This window comes from Hylobates moloch, unplaced genomic scaffold, assembly GCF_009828535.3.
Source record: "Hylobates moloch isolate HMO894 unplaced genomic scaffold, HMol_V3 SCAFFOLD_21, whole genome shotgun sequence".
In the NCBI taxonomy this organism is placed as follows: domain Eukaryota; kingdom Metazoa; phylum Chordata; class Mammalia; order Primates; family Hylobatidae; genus Hylobates; species Hylobates moloch.
Window position 1 is genome coordinate 29,937,795 of NW_026652296.1, and position 19,627 is coordinate 29,957,421.

General features: G+C 39.3%; 1 protein-coding gene across 4 annotated transcripts in view; it reads right to left on the reverse strand.

Annotated features, from left to right (window-relative positions):
* The window catches only part of CSNK2A1 (casein kinase 2 alpha 1), a 64,450-nt gene that overhangs the window by 24,973 nt on the left and 19,850 nt on the right, over positions 1 to 19,627 (reverse strand). For 2 of the 4 annotated variants that reach the window (XM_032142664.2, XM_032142665.2), the window contains 2 exons: positions 3,676 to 3,888; positions 351 to 462 (listed from right to left, as the gene is read on the reverse strand). In XM_032142664.2, coding sequence (XP_031998555.1) covers positions 351 to 462; positions 3,676 to 3,776 — 213 coding nt within the window. In that variant the 5' untranslated portion in view covers positions 3,777 to 3,888. Of the gene's footprint in view, positions 1 to 350; positions 463 to 3,675; positions 3,892 to 12,591; positions 12,713 to 19,627 lie in introns of those variants that run through there. The other 2 variants (XM_058432732.1, XM_058432733.1) reach the window with 2 other exon arrangements.

The following is a 19,627-nucleotide window of genomic DNA, read 5'->3' on the forward strand; positions in this document are numbered from 1 at the left end:
TTTACAAAGTAGAGGCAATGATTTATTTATTGAATACAAAAGCCTCGTTATATAATGAAAAGTAAAGGAAATAAGTATTAGGCAAGAACTGGGAGAGAAGAGACTGTACCTTTGCTCCCTTACTCTGCCACAACCTAGCTATATGAGTCAACTCAAATCACTTCTCTTGCTTCAGTTTCCTGATCTGTCAAATAAGCAGAACTTGTTCTACTGAGTTCATAGGATACAATAAAATTTTATTTATTTGCTTTGGCACCAAAAACCTTTTAAATGCTGTTTTAAAAAAGTCTTCAGAACTATTTTTAAAAATCTCTATTCCAAATACCTCTGAAATTATCTCTTGTACTCACCTTGAGAATTTTAACAACAACTTTTTCATTATTTGTGATGTTGATGGCTTCAAATACTTCACTGTATTTACCTCGGCCTAATTTTCGAACCAGCTGGTAGTCATCTTGATTTCTGTGGACACAAATAAAATGACTTATAAATGGTCAAATTATCAGCATCAATTCAACTTACAGGAATCTATTACCAGCAGATGTAATAGAAATAAGAAGTATTTCAAACAATTCCGAAACTGTTTGTTTGTCTGTTTTTTTTTTTTTTTTTTTTGAGATGGGAGTCTTGCTCCATCGTCCAGGCTAGAGTGCAGTGGCGCGATCTCTGCTCACTGCCAGCTCCTCCTCCTGGGTTCACACCATTCTCCTGCCTCAGCCTCCGAGTAGTTGGGACCACAGGCGCCTGCCACCACGCCCGGCTAATTTTTTGTATTTTTAGTAGAGACGGGGGTCTCACCGTGTTAGCCAGGATGGTCTCGATCTCCTGACCTCGTGATCCGCCCGCCTTGGCCTCCCAAAGTGCTGGGATTACAGGCATGAGCCACTGTGCCTGGCCTATTGTATTTTTTTTTTTTTAATTAAGCCAATTAAAATACGTGTGTTTCAAATCCTAGAATTAGAAAAACTTGTATCTTTCAATTATATGTTCTAATCCCAAATTGTTTACCATCTTTACTGGCATATGACATGGAGCTAGCTTGTATTAAGGTTTGTTTTAAATATGTTTGTCTCCAACAAGAGACAGCTTTCCCCAAGAGAATATTTTTTTTTTTTTTTTTGAGATGGAGTCTTGCTCTGTCGCCCAGGCTGCAGTGCAGTGGCGTGATCTCAGCTTGCTGCAAGCCCCGCCTCCCGGGTTCATGCCATTCTCCTGCCTCAGCCTCCCCTAGTAGCTGGGACTACAGGCGCCCGCCACCACGCCCGGCTAATTTTTTTGTATTTTTAGTAGAGACAGGGTTTCACCGTGTTAGCCAGGATGGTCTCGATCTCCTGACCTTGTGATCCACCCAACTCGACCTCCTAAAGTGCTGGGATTACAGGCGTGACCCACCGTGCCCGGCCCGAGAATAATTTTTATATATTCTTGTCCCTTAGTGCTTGGTCCAGTGTTGGCACTTAGCAGGAACTAAAAACATTTTGCAAGACTGTTTCAATCTAGCCACACTTTGGCAGCAGCTGATTTTTAACAGGCCTCTTTGAAGGTAAATGGCTTTCAAATGTATAGGCTTAATCTATTTGCCCTCCAGGGCAAGCTCTGGGGATAGTCCATGTGTAGTACAAAGCACACTGTAGATTGTAAACTATAATCAGCGGTCCCCTCCTCTACTTATACCCATATTCTGTGACCAATAAGCAACATCAGAGGTAATAAACAGAGGTAGAATAAGGGAAATGCCAACATTTTCCTCCTGCCCCTGCCTGCTTCCAATGTAGAGCGCTTTGCTCTGAAGAATGACAAACACAGTTCCATTAAGGCCTAAATTCTATCTACTCCTGCTGGACCTACTAAGTATCCAATATGAACCAAATCAACCATCTCAACCATTCATTTTCCTCAAGTTGCTAAAAAGAAAGTGAATGAAAAGACAAAAGGTACTAAAAACAATGGACAACATAATAATCATGGCAGGTCTAGGGGAAGAATGCTCCTACTTCTGGCTGAGTTCTCTCCCTATGGGAGGGCATACAAAACAAATGCCAGCAAGCAAACAGAACCATGCCAAAAGCCCAAAAGGGCTCTTTAGTGCCATTTAAGCAGAACCAAGTGCAAAGCACTCAATTTGAAGATAGCAGCTGAAATTCCTATAGTAAACACAGTGTTACCTAGAGTCCAAAGCCTGTGACATAAGAGGAGAATTGTTAGATTATCAGTACCAACAACATTTATTGGTACTAAACCACACTGGCACTTAATGGTGTCTTTACAGCACACAGTGCCCCTGTATTCAGAAGCAATGTATTTACTGTTAAGAATCATGGCACACTCAGATTAGCCGGGTGGGGTGGAAGGTGGCTGTAATCCCAGCTACTCGAGAGGCTGAGGTGGGAGAATCGCGTGAACCCAGGAGGCGGAAGTTGCAGTGAGCCGAGATCACACCACTGCACTGCAGCCAGGGCAACACAGCAAGGCTCGTTTCCACACACACACACACACACACAAATTCATAGCATACTCAAGATTAAAAATACACCCTATGACAATTTAGGGAAGCCATCCACTAACCACTTACAGGTTATGGAAATCACATGCAGTCAGATATAAAATACAGCATACAGGAGCTGTAGCTTTAGTTTTCAAATTGCTTTCTTTTGCACTTGAATGTCAAAATGCTTTTATCACAAAAGTATGATCTGACCAATTAAATGTCTACCACATTGGGACAGGAAATGCAAACATCCAAATGAGTCTGCACAGAGAATTAGGAGGGCAAACACAGCTGTTCAGGCAGACTACAACTGTTCAAGATAGAATTTGGGCTGAATTCCATGCTAAGACATGCCTAGTCTCAGGATAAGGGCAAATGTTTAAGAATTTAATTGTTTCTGATTAGAAAGAAGTTACCTTTTTGGAGAACTGTTTCACCCTCCTGTATTAACACGAAACAACATTCCCTACCTCAAAAATACTTTATGTAAGAGTTTGGTGTTTTCAAAGTCTCTCAAGTATCAATTCTCACTGATCTGCAATGCCCTTGGCTTGATAAGCAAGCTGATAGGTAACTTTTTGTTGCCAGGTGCCCATACAGAATACTATCATGCGTTATTTAATGACAGTCTGAGAAATGTGTTAAACGTCAGAATGTTTACACAAACCTACATGGTATGGCATACTACATACCTAGGGCATAGCCTATGGCTCCTAGGATACAAATGTGTACCGAATAAATACTTTAGGCAATTGTAACACAATGGTATTTGTGTATCTAAACATAGAAAAGGTAATGAATTCACTGTTGATGTTACGATGACATCACTAGGCCACAGAAATTTTTCAGCTTTCTTATAATCTTATGGAACCACTGTCCTACATGTAGTCTGTCATTAATTCAAACGTTGTTATGTGGTGCATAACTGCATATACATCAGAGAAAAGGATAAGAAACTAAAATGATTTTTAAATGGTAAGCCCATTAAAATTGTTCACTTGCCAAAACAACTCTGCTTCTTCACTGCAAAACCAAATTTTCAGCTCAAAAGAAGAAAACACAAATTGGGCTTTGATCCTGAGGTATACACATACAGAGTCATGGAGGTTTTCTGACAAAAACTACTCAACAGATCCGCAAGATTCAGCCCTTTGAGTGAGTATAATGAAGTCAACAAAAACAATTACCCCCATTCCACCACATGTGACTCGTAATCCCAGTATTCTCGAGGTCTGTGTGTATTAACATCTGTGTAAACTCTGGCCCTGCTTGGCACGGGTCCCGACATGTCAGACAGGTTGGCGGACAAAGCTGGACTTGATGTTTGGAGATCTGGCAGTCACTGTGTTCAGAAGCAGCTGGGTTAGGTAAGACCTTGTTTCAGACCTGTTTTCTTCAAACTGCAGAAACAAAATGCACAAAGTCCAAGGAATCATTTACAGAAGGTATATGGGAAGGAAATAATCTTACAAATAATAATGGCCTGAAATATACCTCTGGCTCTCCTACCTACAGCCAGTAAATATAGCTCAACTGTGTCAACCGGTGCTTCCTATAACATGAGAAGAAAAATCCCAAAAAATATAGTAAACTGATAATTGCTTTAATCATATTTTGCCAAGTATCCTTTTACCTCTACATGCAAAATTTGAATGATTTTTGTAAGATAGCCTGGAAGGGAAAAATGGCATTGAGGATAGATACATCAGCATTACCACTAGTTACATATTCTACAAAAGGTATTGGCAAGAAAAATATTTTCCTTTCAGCAGCTTTCTGTAACTTAAGTAGCGGTGCTAAAAGGTTCTAGAATGGCAGCAAAGCCGAGAGTACAACTTGTCAGTCTGACTCATATTTGATGAAACCAGGAAGAGAATAAAGGCTTGTTCTCATATATCAAAGCTCCATGTCATCTTATACCAATCCAAATCTTTTGGGGGAACCTTATGGTAATAATCAGTAGACCCTTCATCACCATTTGAAAGACACACTTGGTTTCATTAAATTTAAAAACAGAAATCAGTAATATTCTTTTTATATTTAATACAGGAGCTTTAAAACTGGTATAAAACAGTAATACAGATTAGCTGAGCTAATGTGAAATTTGACACTGGGGAAAGTAAGTAAGATGTTAGAAATATGCTATCAAATCAGATTCCTTTCCAATGATGTCTTCCCTATCTCCTACAGCATTTGCTGATTCCCCTCATTATGCATTTAGATGAAATTGTATTGAGTCTCCAGATGTGATAATGTGAGAAGGATACAACACTTACGCAGTTTCCTGGATGAGACAGCATAACTTCAATTTGTATGTACGTATGTATTTTAAGACAGGGTCTTATTCCACTGCCCAGGCTGGAGTGCAGTGGTGTGATCATGGCTCACTGAAGCCTCAACTTCCTGGACTCCGGTGATTCTTTCACCTCAGCCTCCCAGGTAGCTGAGACTACAGGCACGCGCCACCACCGTCAGCTAATTTTTTGTATTTTCGGTAGAGATGGTGTTTCACCATGTTGCCCAGACTGGTCTCAAACTCCTAGGCTCAAGCGATCCTCCCACTTCAGCCTCCCAAAGTGCTGAGATCACAGATGTAAGCCACCGCACCCAGCCATAACTCCAATTCAATTACCAGGAAACATTCAGAAAAAGGGGAAGTGTCTATTTAAAATGGAGGAAGGGGTACTAAACTCCTAAAACATGTCCATAGCATAAAAGACAAATGGAGGCTAAAGAGACATTGCATAAATGCAATACTCTATTCTAGACTGTATCCCATACTGCAGGAGGTGGAGGTGGGGATGCTATAAAAAACAATATTGACAGAACTGGAATTCAGAGGGTATTAAATTATTGTATCAATGTAAATTTGTGAAGTTGGTATATAATCACAATAGTTAAGAGAATATACCTATTCTTCTTCTTTTTTTTTTTTTTTTTTTTGAGATGGAGTTTCACTCGTTGCTCAGGCTGGAGTGCAATGGCACGATCTCGGCTCACCACAACCTCTGCCGCTTCCCGGGTTCATGTGATTCTCCTGCCTCAGCCTCCTGAGTAGCTCGGATTACAGGCATGCGCCACCACACCTGGCTAATTTTGTATTTTTAGTAGAGATGGGGTTTCTCCATGTTGGTCAGGCTGGTCTCAAACTCCCGACCTCAGGTGATCTGCCCTCCTCGGCCTCCCAAAGTGCTAGGATTACAGGCGTGAGCCACCTCGCCCAGCCCAAGAATACGTTTATTGTTAAGAAATTTTCCTGAAGTAAGAACAGCCACGATGCATATAATCTACCCTAAAATGATTCAGAAAAAAAATGTGCCCACACATTTACATGTGTATATATAGAGCACACATGACCGCACACTCACAAATGATAAAACAAGTTGGGTAAAATATTACAATAGGTAAACGTGCGTAAAGGGAATAGAGATGCCCTTTGTACTATTTTTATTTACTTTTTGTTGAAATCATTTGTTTGAAACAAGGTCTCCCTCTGTAGGCCAGGCTAGAGTACGGTGGTCTGATCACAGCTCACTGCAGCCTTGATCTCCCAGTCTCAAGCAATCCTCCCACCTCTGCCTCCCAAGTAGTTGGGACCACAGGTATGGGCTACCACACCTGGCTAATTAAAAAAAAAAATTTTTTTTTTGTAAAGATGGGGGTCTCCCTATGTTGCCCAGGCTAGTCTCAAACTCCTGGGTTCAAGTGATGCTCCCACCACAGCCTCCCAAAGTGCTGTGATTATAGGAGTGATCCACCACGCCCAGCTTGTTGAAACACTTTTTTAAATTGTGGTAAAATATACATAACATAAACTTTATGGCCAGGCACAGTGGCTCACTTCAGGAGGCTTAAGAGGGTGGTTCGCTTGAACCCAGGAGTTCACAACCAGTCTGGGCAACACGGCAAAACCCCATGTCTACTGAAAATACAAAATATTAGCCAGGTGTGGTGGTGTGTGCCTGTAGTCCCAAGTACTTGGGAGGCTGAGGGAGGAGAATCACCAGAGCCCAGGAAGTCGAGGCTACAGTGAGCTGTGATTGCACCACTGCACTCCAGAGTGGGTGACAGGAGAGAGACCCCATCTAAAAAAAATAAAAACTACCATTTTATCCACATTTAAACATAAAGTTCAGCTGCATTAAGTATATTCACATTCTTGTGCAATAATCACCAGATCACCCATTTCTATAAATTTTTACCATCCCAAATTAAGACTACGTATCCACTAAACACTAATTTTCCCTCCCCCTAACTCTTTGCAACCACTATTCTATTTTCTGTCTGAGTTGGCTATTCTAGGAACCTCATATAAGTGGAATCAGACAATATTTGCCTTTTGTTTCGTTTATTTAATTTAGCATAATGTCTTCAAGGTTGATCCATGTTGTAGCATGCGTTAGAATTCCAATCCTTTTAAAGGGTGAATGATATTGCACTGTGTGTGTATGTATGTATATATACATACATACACACATACCACATTTTGCTTATCCATTTATCTGCTGATGGACATTTGAGTTGCTTCCACAGCTCAGCTATTGTAAATAATGCTGCTATGGACATAGGTGTACAAATATCTGTTTGAGACCTTGCTTTCAAATCTTTTAGGTGTATATCCAGAAGCAGAATTGCTGAACCATGTAGTAATTCTATGTTTAATTTTTTTTGAAGAACCAGCATATTGTTTCAACAAGCTAGGCATGGTGGCTCACTCCTATACAGCACTGTATCATTTTACACTCCCACGAACAGTGCAAAGGGTACAACTTCTCTACATTCTTACTAACATTTGTTATTTTCTGTTTTTTGCTTGTTTTTATAGAGACAGGGGTCTTGCATAGAGACAGGGGTCTTGCTTATACCCAGGCTGGTCTTGAGCTCCTGGCCTCAAGGGATCCTCCCACCTCGGCCTCCCAAAGTGCTCTCAAAATAGACTGTGCCTGGCCTATTTTCTGGTTTTCTTTTCTTCTTCTTCTTTTTTTTTTTTCATTAACAGCCCTCCTAATGAGTATGAAGTTATATCTCAATGACTGTGATTTTAATTTGCATTTCCCTAATGATTAATAATGTTGAGCATCTTTTTACATGCTTATTGGCCATTTGTATATTTGCTCTGGAGAAATGTCTATTCAAAGCTGTTGTCCACTTTTTGATTGGGTTGTTTTGTTTGTTGATGATGCATTTGTTAACTACACTATTTTTTTGTTGCTTACAAACTGCTCATCTTTCCAAGGCTGTATTTAAGCTGTAACTTAGCTACCACACCCAAAGAGAAGCCAGAAGAGATACCTCCTTATGCCCATGGTGTCAGCAGCTAAAGGCTTTCAGAAGAATAGCAAGACTGGGATGGAGATTAATTCTGTATTCCTTAACCGTGACAAACACAATTAATGATACTCCACTCCAAATACATGAGATCAAGATTCACATGCTGACTTACGAATTCTCCCACCCAAAAAATTCCTGTAACTTGCCTCTGTTTAACTTAAACCTTCTGAGGTCCCATAAATGTACTAAATGACCAGAAAACAACAAAGTCATTCAAGTACCAAAAGTCTTTATATTTCTATTTCTTTGATTTTATAAAACCTAGGTGACATTAATCTATCTTCACTTAATATCAGTTAAAAGTGTAAACACACACCCACACAAACACATCAAACATGCAAAAACCAGATGTTTTCTTATAATTTTTCTTCTTCCCAAAGAAATAAAGTCATCTATGTTGTAGGATTGGTGACTTTCTGTGACTGCTATGCCTGCATTGACAGCAATGAAAGACACTAGGAAAACAGTAGATAAAGGTGTGGGTGTGAATATGGCCAAAATAGTATAAACAACAGCATGAACCCAACAGAAATATTGTCCCCAGAAATTTATTACTTTTAATATACTAAACTTTTAAACTCTCAGCCTCTCCCCTGACAGGAAACAGTATCTTTCTCTACATAACTTTTACAGCCACTTTACTCTTCTGGTTAACACTTTATACGTGTAAGACAGCCTTCATCTGTGGATCTCAAAGCCCTTTTCCTATGCTTAAAAGTGATCTCTCTGTTGGGCTTTTCCCAGCTTTGGTTCATCACTTATAAAACCTGTCTAACTGTGCTTGCAGACTGAAGGGAAGATGAAGTGAAATGATCTTCCAGAAAGGGCTTAGAAACACCAAATGCATGTAAATTTGTATTAAGTAATTACTATCCCCTAGCTCCTTAGTGAAAGCTAATAAGCAGAAATCTATCTTTACAGGCTGGAATCTTCATTCTTTAAAATACAAAAATTATAGTAGCCATGGTTAACTCCCGGCCACTGAGGGCTAACTCCCAAGTATACATGACATTACAAAATGAGTCCTCATTTCTCCCTGGAAACCATCTGACATATGGAGAATAGCCAACTCCTATTACTAGTCATGTACATTCTTATCACCCAGTCTTCTTCTGCTGTTTCAAGGCCCTGGCATCCTCTGTGAGGAGTGGGAAAAGACTAATTACTAATGAAACTCTTGAGGTTCTCTAGTACTTGTCTGAATGACCCTTGAAGCTTTGGGCTCATCAACTGGGACCTAATTTATGAACTAGCAGATCTGATTCTCCACTGGGAAGACAACAAGCTAACTGTTTTTGCAGTACCCCCAAAGAGGTGCTTCACCTTACTGTCATGCATACCAAATAATCTGCTTATAGTAAGAAAGGTATTCACATGAATTTCAAATGGCTGGCCTTCATTAATTATATGGGAAAATAAAACAGAGGGTTCTTCAACTGTGACTCTGTAACCTCAGATAGATAAAAGGGTACTAAGGGATTAGGGGTTAAGGGATGGTGATAAAAAGGGGATGTGAAGCCCAGTGTGGTGGCTCATACCTATAATCCCAGCAGTCTGGCAGGATCACTTGAGCCCAGGAGTTTGAGACCACCCTGGGCAACATAGCGAGACCTCCTCTCTACAAATAACATAAAAATGAGCTGGGTGTAGTGGAGTACAACTGTGGTCCCAGGTACTTGGTAGGCTGAGGTGGGAGGATCACTTGAGCCTGGGAGGTCAAGGTTGCAGTGAGCCATGATCTCGCCACTGCACTCCAATCTGGGTGACAGAGCAAGATCCTGTCGCAAAAACAAACAAACAAACAAAAAACAAAAACAAGAGGGGATGTGAAAAGACAGAAAAGAGAGGTCAAAGATAAATATTATCATTATTATTTTTTTGAGACAGGAGACAGGGTCTTGCTCTGTCACCCAGGCTGGAGTGCAGTGGCACAATCTCGGCTCACTGAAACCCCCACCTCACCTCCTGGGCTTGAGCAATCCTCCCATCTCAGCCTCCCGAGTAGTTGGGACTATAGCTGTACGCCATCAGGCCCAGCTAATATTTGTATTTTTTGTAGAGATGAGGTTTCGTCACGATGCCCAGGCTGGTCTCAAACTCCTGGACTCAAATAATCCACCAGCCTCAGCCTCTCAAAGTGCTGAGATTACAGGTGTGAGCCACCATGCCCAACCAAGATAACATCTTATTTAGAAATAGTATTTCACTTATACCTCTGCAAATGCATATATATATATTCACATGTAGGCTAACAAGAAGAAAACACACAGCCTACATTTCTCAATTTTTGGTTTGATTCTTCCCAACACTCCTTATTTTGTCCATCCCTTAAATATATAACCAACTACTATGAAAAAGTACTATCCTAGGCCTTAGGAATATAAGTGAGCAAGGCAGAACAGGGGTGAGACAAGTATGCCATTAAAGATTTTACCTATGGACTAAGAGTAATAGAAATTCATTGAAAAGTTTTAAGCAGAAAGTGACCCATACATATTGTTTTTAAAATTTTTACTCTGGCTGAGTGTAGGACAGGACTTAGGGAGAAGGCTGTTACAGTAGCACATGTGAGAGAAACGGTGACCTAAGGTGGTGGCAGTGGAGATCAGTGGACTAATATGAGAAACAAAATTTATGGTGTAAAATCAATAGCTCTGAGTGAACTGGAAAATGCTGTATGAAGTGGGAGGTGACTCTTGGATTTCTTGCTTGACAGACTGTTGGTGCCATTCATGGAGATAAGAGTGCACAAGACAGGTTTTGGACTTAATGTTAAAATGGTTTTGAATCATTCAAACGAAGATTCTGAATAGGCAGTTAGATATTACAAGTCTGGAGCTAAAAAGAGTTTCTCAGCTTTAAGTATCTAATTCTTCCAACAACTCTACGAGGCAAGCATCAATTTCACTTATCTACAAATAAGAACAGCCTAATAAGTTCAGCAGCTTGACCAAGAATAGCCAATACAGTTACAGTTGGGATTCAAAGTGAGTTGGCCTCCAAGGTTCAAGTCTTCTCACCCCTACAGAACACAATCACTTTCTACTGCACATTCATACACACACACCAGTCTTCAAATCTTAATTTCTCAATTGGACTTTAAGTTCTACAAAGTTAAGAACCATGTTTAATTTACCTTTTTAATTTACAGTACCTAGCCTAAGGCTTTGCATTTTGTAACACGTTCAGTAAACACTATTTGGTAATCAAATTAATCTTGGTTTATTTTTTTAAAATGAAATGAAAATGAAGTTGCATCCAAAGTATAGAGTGTTCCTAAATACTTCAGGTTATCTGGTACACAACTAAGAGAACTGGAAAACCAAGTCAAAGGTTCTTGAGTAATTGTTCCCTTCCCTCTCTCTTTCCCAATACTACAGCTTCTATTAAATCACAGGACTACAACTAGGATTTGTCTTTTTCCCCTCGATAATTCAAATTAAGAGAATACTAAAGAAACTTGATTTTAGCAATTTTTATAGCAGCTTATTTGGAAGATGGAAAAAGTGCCTGAGTCCCAGATATTTGGAATATCAAATCTCCTCTCCACTGTTCATAATACTAGTATATCTTAAGGCAATCTAACAGAAAATGCACTGCCTTTCTTATTAAGTTCCATTTTAAATTGTCTTACTTAGTGCTTACTGTTCCCATGTAATTGCATAAAAGGAGGTATAACTTTAGTGGCTAACCATTTCAGACCACTACATCTACCTTAAAGCCGTCAGAATGACTTTGAAGACGTGGCTAAGTCTTGTATGCTCAATGTTTAGCCTAACAGAAGCCAATTAATCAGCTATGAAAAAAGTATCATGTCAGTGAATTTTTCCCGACTGAAGTCAGACCACATCAAAGCCAACTGCATGGGTCTGCATGACCTATTCTTTAATAAAGTATAAGTAAATAAGAAGAAAATGCCATTAAACCATAAGGAAAAATTGTCCATTGCCAAAATCTTAAGTTTACTGATATACACTGAATACAGCAGAATTAATTTCAATAAAAACTCCTCTTGCCCTTAGCTAGCCCCTCCTTCTAATCTCTTATGTTCAGTTGTTATTTTTCAATTTGGCAACTAAAAAGAAAACTAGAGGCTTAGTAACAGTCCAATACCAGAAAACTATACAAACAAGTTTGCTTAGTCATTTCTGCTAATGTATTTTTATTGATGAATTTCCTAGTATCAGAAATGGAAAAGATCATTCTAGAACTTTAAGTCAAATTTTGAACTGTAATACAATTAGTTCTTTTTAACCCTAATGTTTATTAGTCTCCATCTTAAAAGGAAAAAAAAAACCTCCTTCTCATCCCTAAATGAACCATAGCAAATGAACAAGATCTCATCATCATCCAGACAGGACAAAGATTTCTATAGTAAAGAATGAGGAATGTGCTTAGATTGCACTGACTGCATGGTTTAGGACTGCTTGTTTAGAGGAAAAGCAGCTATACAGGAAGACACCTTTTATGCACTGCTGCAGAGAATGAACTCTTTTTCCAAGCAATCAGGCAACATAAACTGGTAAGAGATAAACAAGACTTGTGGAACTCAGGAAGAGCTTAAATATGTATACTTTTCTACCTTGCTATAGAAGCGGGAGAGCTTAAATATGTATACTTTTCTACCTTGCTATAGAAGCAAAGAGAAAAATTCAGTCAAACTTGCCCATTTCCCTTTACAAAAGGGGCACTGATTAGAAGGCCAACTTAATACAAAAAAGCACAAGTAGCTAATGTTACCTAAATTACTTATTTCAAATGTCCATACTTACCCTTAATTTCTTTCTTCCTTTCAAATCACGAGCAGAATGCTCATACAGCAAGCATTTATTGAACGTTTACTATATACCAGGAAATGTGTGCCTGACTGCCAGAAAGGCATTCTTTCTCTCGGCCCTGGAGAATAAAGAGAAAGTATCTCTGCCCTCAGACAAAGAAAACAGATCATTACAATCTCAAGTGATCAGTGCTTGAAAGAATTAAGTCATGGTGGTGTACAGACGTTGAAGGGTATTTAAACCATCACCAACCCATCATTCATTCAACAAATATTTATGGAGTACCTAAAATGGGGAAAACTGTAAGAGAAAAAAAAAAAACTACGCTTAAAGTATGCACAGGAATTATTCAGATGGAAAACATTAAAACAAGAAATTGCAACGTGTAACACTTTAAAGCAAGTTAAGAATTTTAAAGACCTATAATTTTGTACCCTAAAATGACTAAAGGCTGGCATATTTTGTTATCTTCTATAAGAAACACATCATTGGATGCCACACGCAACGTGGCACCAGGTGTAAAAAAGCACTTGCACATCAGGTCAGCAACCTTTTTATATCTGATTTGGAGGCTATTAGTTTACTCGACTATTACCATTTTGTGCTTAAAACAAACAATATCATTAATTCACAAGCTTTGGAATTCTTTCTCTTTATTTGCTCTACTTCCAACACTAATCAGTTCCTTGTCGCCCAAGCTGGAGTGCAGTGGCACAATCATAACTCACTGCCACTTCAAATTCCTGGGCTCAAGTAATCCTCTCACCTCAGCCTCCCAAGTAACTGAGGCTACAGGCATGTGTCACCACGCCTGGCCCACTCATCTTTAAATAAGACACAGAAGTAATTATAGCCAAAAGGGAATAGAAAATGCAAACCCAGAGATATAGGCAAGCAAGGAAGCCTGGAAAGCCTCTGTTGATCCTGAAAATTAGAATTTTGTTCTCACATAAACCAAAGCCCAGGGCTCTCACAAGAGGCCCTCTTCATAAGGTGGGACTTCAGAGGCATACATCCTAATGGTGAGAGTGACTGGGGAGTGGAAGATCCAGGGAGGAATTAAAGCCCTACTGGAGGGAATATCATATCTTAAGCTTGTTTTAAGGCAGTCTCTGGATTAGTGCCCATGCATTCCTGATATAAGCAAGCTCTCCATGGAGAAAAGTACCTTACTGTGGGCCTCAAATGATTACTACAAATATCTATTTTTATTTTTATTATTTTTTATTTTTTTATTTTTTTGAGACAGAGTCTTGCTCTGTCACCCAGGCTGGAGTACAGTGGCCTGATCTCAGCTCGCTGCAAGCTCCGCCTCCTGGGTTCACGCCATTCTCTTGCCTCAGCCTCCTGGGTAGGTGGGACTACAGGAGTCCGCCACCATGCCCAGCTAATTTTCTTTTTTATCTTTTTTTTTTTTTAAGTAAAGACGGGGTTTCACCGTGTTAGCCAGGATGGTCCCAATCTCCTGATCTCGTGATCCGCCCACTTTGGCCTCCCAAAGTGCTGGGATTACAGGCGTGAGCCACCGGGCCCAGCCAAATATCTATTTTTAAATACAATGCCCTAGCAGATCTCAAAAAACAAGAGGAAAAATATAGTGAAATCGTTTTTTTTTTTTTTTTTTTTTTTTTTTTTTTTTTTTTTGGCGACAAAGTCTCGTTCTGCCGCCCAGGCTAGAGTGCAGTGGCACGATCTCAGTTCATTGCAACCTCGGCCTCCCAGGTTCAAGTGATTCTCCTGCTTCAGCCTCCAGAGTAGCTGGGACTACAGGTGCATGCCATCATGCCTGGCTAATTTTTGTATTTTTAGTAGTGAGGGGGTTTTGCCATGTTTTGGCCAGGCTGGTCTTGAACTTCTGACCTCAAGTGACCCGCCCATCTTGGCCTCCCAAAGTGCTGTGATTATAGGCGTGAGCCACCGTGCCCAGCCAGTTTGATATACTTTTAATTGGTACTAGCAGAAGAGAATGGGATAAAGGCAGTAACTGAAGATAGTTGAAAATATCCCAGAAGCAATTAGACATCATCAAATTCCAGAAGCAAACAATTTCCAAACAAGATCAACAAAAAGAAATCCAAAACCAAACATATAATCACAAAATAGCAGGAAAAAACAAAGATGAGTTGGGTGTAATGGCACAGGCCTATAGTCCCAGCTATTTGGGAGGCTGATGTAGGAGGATTGCTTGGGCCCAGGAGTTGGAGGCCAGCCTGGGCAAAACAGCAAGACCTTGTCTCAAACAAAAACAAAAAACTAAAGACAAAGATAAACCTAAAAAGCAAGTACAAAAAAAGGCAGATTATATTCAAAGAGCAACATTAGAACAGCTGATTTTTCAAAACCAACAATGAAGCCAAGTTAGTTTAATACCTGCAGTATGCTGAAAAAAATAAATAGCCGCCAAATTAAAATTCTGTTATCAAGCAAATGTCTCTAAAGAAAGAAGAAAAATAATACCATTTTGGAAGGTCTGAGTTGAAAGAAAAAATACAGAGCCAAAAAGAGGAAAATTTACAGACAGCTCCAAACAAACATTGATTATACAAAAGAATAACAATACCTCGAGGAGCTTTAAAACATAGAATACATAACAATAAAAACACAGTGTATTGAGGAGATTTCAAAGTATTCTTTCTAAAGGTCTTTTATTATATGAAAAGAAGATAAAATTATGTCAGGTTTTGCTAAGTTATAGCTGCAAGTCACAACATGTATGACAACTAATTACAGAATAAAAATAGCAAGTATTTCCAAACCAGAGAGGGAAAAGTAAAATCATAAAAAGAATCCAAAAGAATGTTAAGATGGGAGAAGAAAAAAATCTAGAACATAAGAAACATAGGGGAAAAAAGTTGAATTGGAATATGATTAATTATATTAAATATAAGTGGAATAAATTATCCAGGTAAAAGACAAAGACTATCATATCAGACTGGATTAAAAAAGAAATCCAAATAAACCAGAATAATCCAAACAATTCTGAAAAATAGTAAAGCTGGAAGAATTATACTATCTGATTTTAAACTTATTACAAAGCTATAGTTGTCAAAACAGTGTATTGGCAAAAGGATAAAACATAGATCAAGGGAACAGAATAAAGAGTACAGAAATACACTCACACAAATAAGGCCAATTAATTTTTGACAAAGGTACAAAGGCAGTTCAATGGAGAAAGGACATATATACATATATATATATATGTATATATGTATTTTTTTCGAGAAAGGGTCTGCCTCTGGTGCCCAGGCTGGAGTGCAGGGGCATGATCTTAGCTCACTGCAACCTCTGCCTCCTGGGTTCAAGTGATTCTCCTGCCTCAGCCTCCCAAGTAGCTAGGACCACAGGAGTGCGTCACCATGCCCTGCTAATTTTTGTATTTTCAGCAGAGATGGGGTTTCACCATATTGCCCAGGCTGGTCTCAAATTTCTGAGCTCAACTGATCCACCCGCCTTGGCCTCCCAAAGTGCTGGGATTACAGGCATAATAATTTTTTCTATAAATCGTTTTGGAAGACTTGGAGATCAATATGCAAAATCATAAACTTCAATCTAAATCTCACACTTTATATAAAAATTCATAATGAATCATAGATATCAATGTAAAACTTGGGTCAGATGCGGTGGCTCATGACTGTATAATCCTAGGCTGGGTGACAAGGCAAGACTCCACCTCTGGGGGGAAAAAAAAAGATACAAATGTAAAATTATCAAACCTTCTTGCGACCAGGGGTTAGGCAGAGTTTGAAGATATGACATTAAAGGCATGGGCTGTAAAACTGATAAACCGAACTTCATCAACGTTAAAATATTTCTGCTCTGTGAAAGACACTATTAAGAAAATAAGCCAGACACGAGAAGAATGTATTTGCAAATCACAAATCTTAATAAAGAACTTGTATCTGTAACATATAAAAAAACTCAATAAGAAAGCACCAATTTAAAAATGGGCAAAAGACATGAACATACACACCACAAAAGAAGATATACAGATAAGTATATGAAAAGATACACAACACTGCCAGACAGCAGGGAAAATGAAATTAAATCATACCACTACCACTACAGATTTATTAAAATGGCTAAAATTTAAAAAAAAAACAGAAAACAAAACTGACTATACCAAAAGCTGGTGTGGATGCTGAGTAACAGTAGCTAATTCGTTCCTGGTGGGAATGCAAAATGGTTTTGGAAAACAGTTTGGCAGTTTCTTATAGAGTTAAACATGTACTTAACCATATAACCAGCATTCCCACTCCTAGGTATTTACTCAAGAGAAATGGAAACCCGTATCTATACAAAAACCTATACATAAACATTTAAGGCAGCTTTATTCATAATTGTGAAAAAAATAGAAACAACCAAGGTGTCTAACAGTTACATGAATAAACAAATGGTTTGCCATGGGATGCTTAGCAATAAAAAGGAACAAATTACTGATTTGTGCAACAAAATGGATGAATCATTTTTCTTTTTTTGGTAGAGACAGGGTCTCGCTTTGTTGCCCGGGCTGGTCTCAAACGTCTGGCCTCAAGCAATCCTTTGGCTTCAGTCTCCCAAAGTGCTAGGATCACAGGTGTGAGCTGCTACACCGGACCAACATGGTGAATCTTAAAGTGAAGAAGCCAGAAACAAAAGGCTACATATTGTATACTTCCATTTATATCGGGGTCCCCAATCCCCAGACCATGGGCCTGTACCAGTTCATGGCCTGTTAGGAACCAGGCTACACAGCAGGAGGTGAGCATCGGGAGTCACTCGCATTACTGCCTGAGCTCTGCCTCCTGTCCCATCAGCAACAGCATTAGATTCTCTTGGGGGAACCCTATTGTGAACTGCGCATGTAAGGAATCTAGCAGGTGGAGCTCAATTTTCCTCCTTTTAGAAAAGGAAATAAGTAAGCATGGAAAGAGAGCCTAAATTTCTCCCTTTCCATGCTTATTCATTACAAGGGTATTCCTAAATCCAATAGGCTTGGAAAGGGAGAAATAGCAACTCTACAGTAGAAAAACCTGGCAGACTTTACTGAAATATCACTAGTGTTAAGTCACTTTGACATCATATGCCCCTGATACAATGTGATGAGAAGGGCACTTCACCTCTGTGGTAGTCTTCTCAAAAATCCATAACCATAATTTAATCTTGAGAAAACATTAAACCTGTATTGAAGGACATTCTATAAAATACATCACCAGTCTTCTTCAAAAGTTTCCAAGTAATGAAAATTAAAGACAGACTAAGAAGCTTCACAGACTGGAGGATAGATACTAAAGAGACATAATGACTAAATTAGCGTGGTATCCTGGACTGGCTCCTTGAACAGAAAAAGGATACAACTGGTAAAATCCAAATAAAGCCTGTAGTTTAGTTAATAGTATTATACCGATGTTAATGTCTTAATTATTTTATTTATTTATTTATTTTTAGAGATGGGGTCTCACTTTGTCACCCAGGCTGGAGTGCAATGGTGTGATCCTAGCTCTCCCAGTTCACAGCAGCCTCAAACTCCTGGGCTCAAGTGATCCTCTTGCCTCAGCCTCCTAAGTAGCTAGGACTACAGGCACATGCCACCATGCCCACCTAACTTCTGAGATCCAGGATGGTCTCAAACGTCTGGCCTCAAGCAATCCTCCCCACCACGGCCTCCAGAGTTACTGGGATAACAGGTGTGAGCCACCATGACTGGCCCAATTTCTTAGTGTTGATGACATATCACGGTTATGGCAAGATGTGAACATTAGGAGATACTGAGGGAAGCATATATGGAGATTCTATCTGTAACTTCTGTAAATCTAAAATTTTTAACATTACAAGTTAAATACTGCCAATATTTAACTTGAAATGCTAAAGAGGATGAGATGCTAGAGAAGATGAGGAAAAACTGAAACTCATACATTGCTAGTGTGAATGCAAAACAGTACTGTATAGCCATTCTAGAAAACAGTTCGACAACTTCTTTATAAATAAGTTAAACGTACATTTTTCATATGACCCAGCAATCCAACTCACAGTTATTTACCCTAGAAAAATGAAAACTTATATCCACAAAAGCCTATAATGTTATGTTCACAGCAACTCTACTCATAATCACCAAAGAATGAAAACCAAAATGTCCTTCAAGGAGTGAATGGATAAAAGTAACTATAGTCTATCCATAAATGGAATACTACTCAGTAATAAAAAGGAACTAACCATTTACACACACAATAACTTTGATGAATCTCAGAGGCAGTATGCTGAATGAAATAAGCCAGTCTCAAAATATTACATAATGTTTGATTTCATTTATATGACATTCATGAAAAGATAAAACTGTAGTAAGGCTGGGCGCGGTGGCTCACGCCTGTAATCCCAGCACATTGGGAGGCCAAAGCGGACGGATCACAAGGTCCGGAGATCGAGACCATCCTGGCTAACATGGTGAAACCCTGTCTCTACTAAAAATATAAAAAATTAGCCGGTCGCAGTGGTGGGTGCCTGTAGTCCCAACTACTCAGGAGGCTGAGGCAGGAGAATGGCATGAACCTGGGAGGCAGAGCTTGCAGTGAGCCGAGATCGCGCCAATGCACGATCTCCACCTCAAAACAAACAAACAAACAAACAAACAAAAAACTGTAGTAACTCAGAACAGAATAGTGGTTGCTAGAGATTAGGGGTGGGAGGCTAGGTATGTTACCAAGGGTAACATGCAGAAGGTGATATAACTGTTCTATGTCCCAGTTGTGATGGTAGCTACTTGAATCTATGTATGTATTAAAATTCATAGAACAGTATACACAAAAAGGAGTCAATTTTACTGTGTATTAATTTGAAAAAGAAAATTTAAAAAAAGGAAAAAAATTCTATCACATGCTGTCTAAAAGAGATACATCTAGGCCGGGTGCAGCTGCTCATGCCTGTAATCCCAGCACTTTGGGAGGCCAAGGTGGGCAGATCACCTGAGGTCAGGAGCTCAAAACCACCCTGGCCAATACAGTGAAACCCGAATACAGAGAAACCTGTCTCTACTAAAAATACAAAAAAGAGCTGGGTG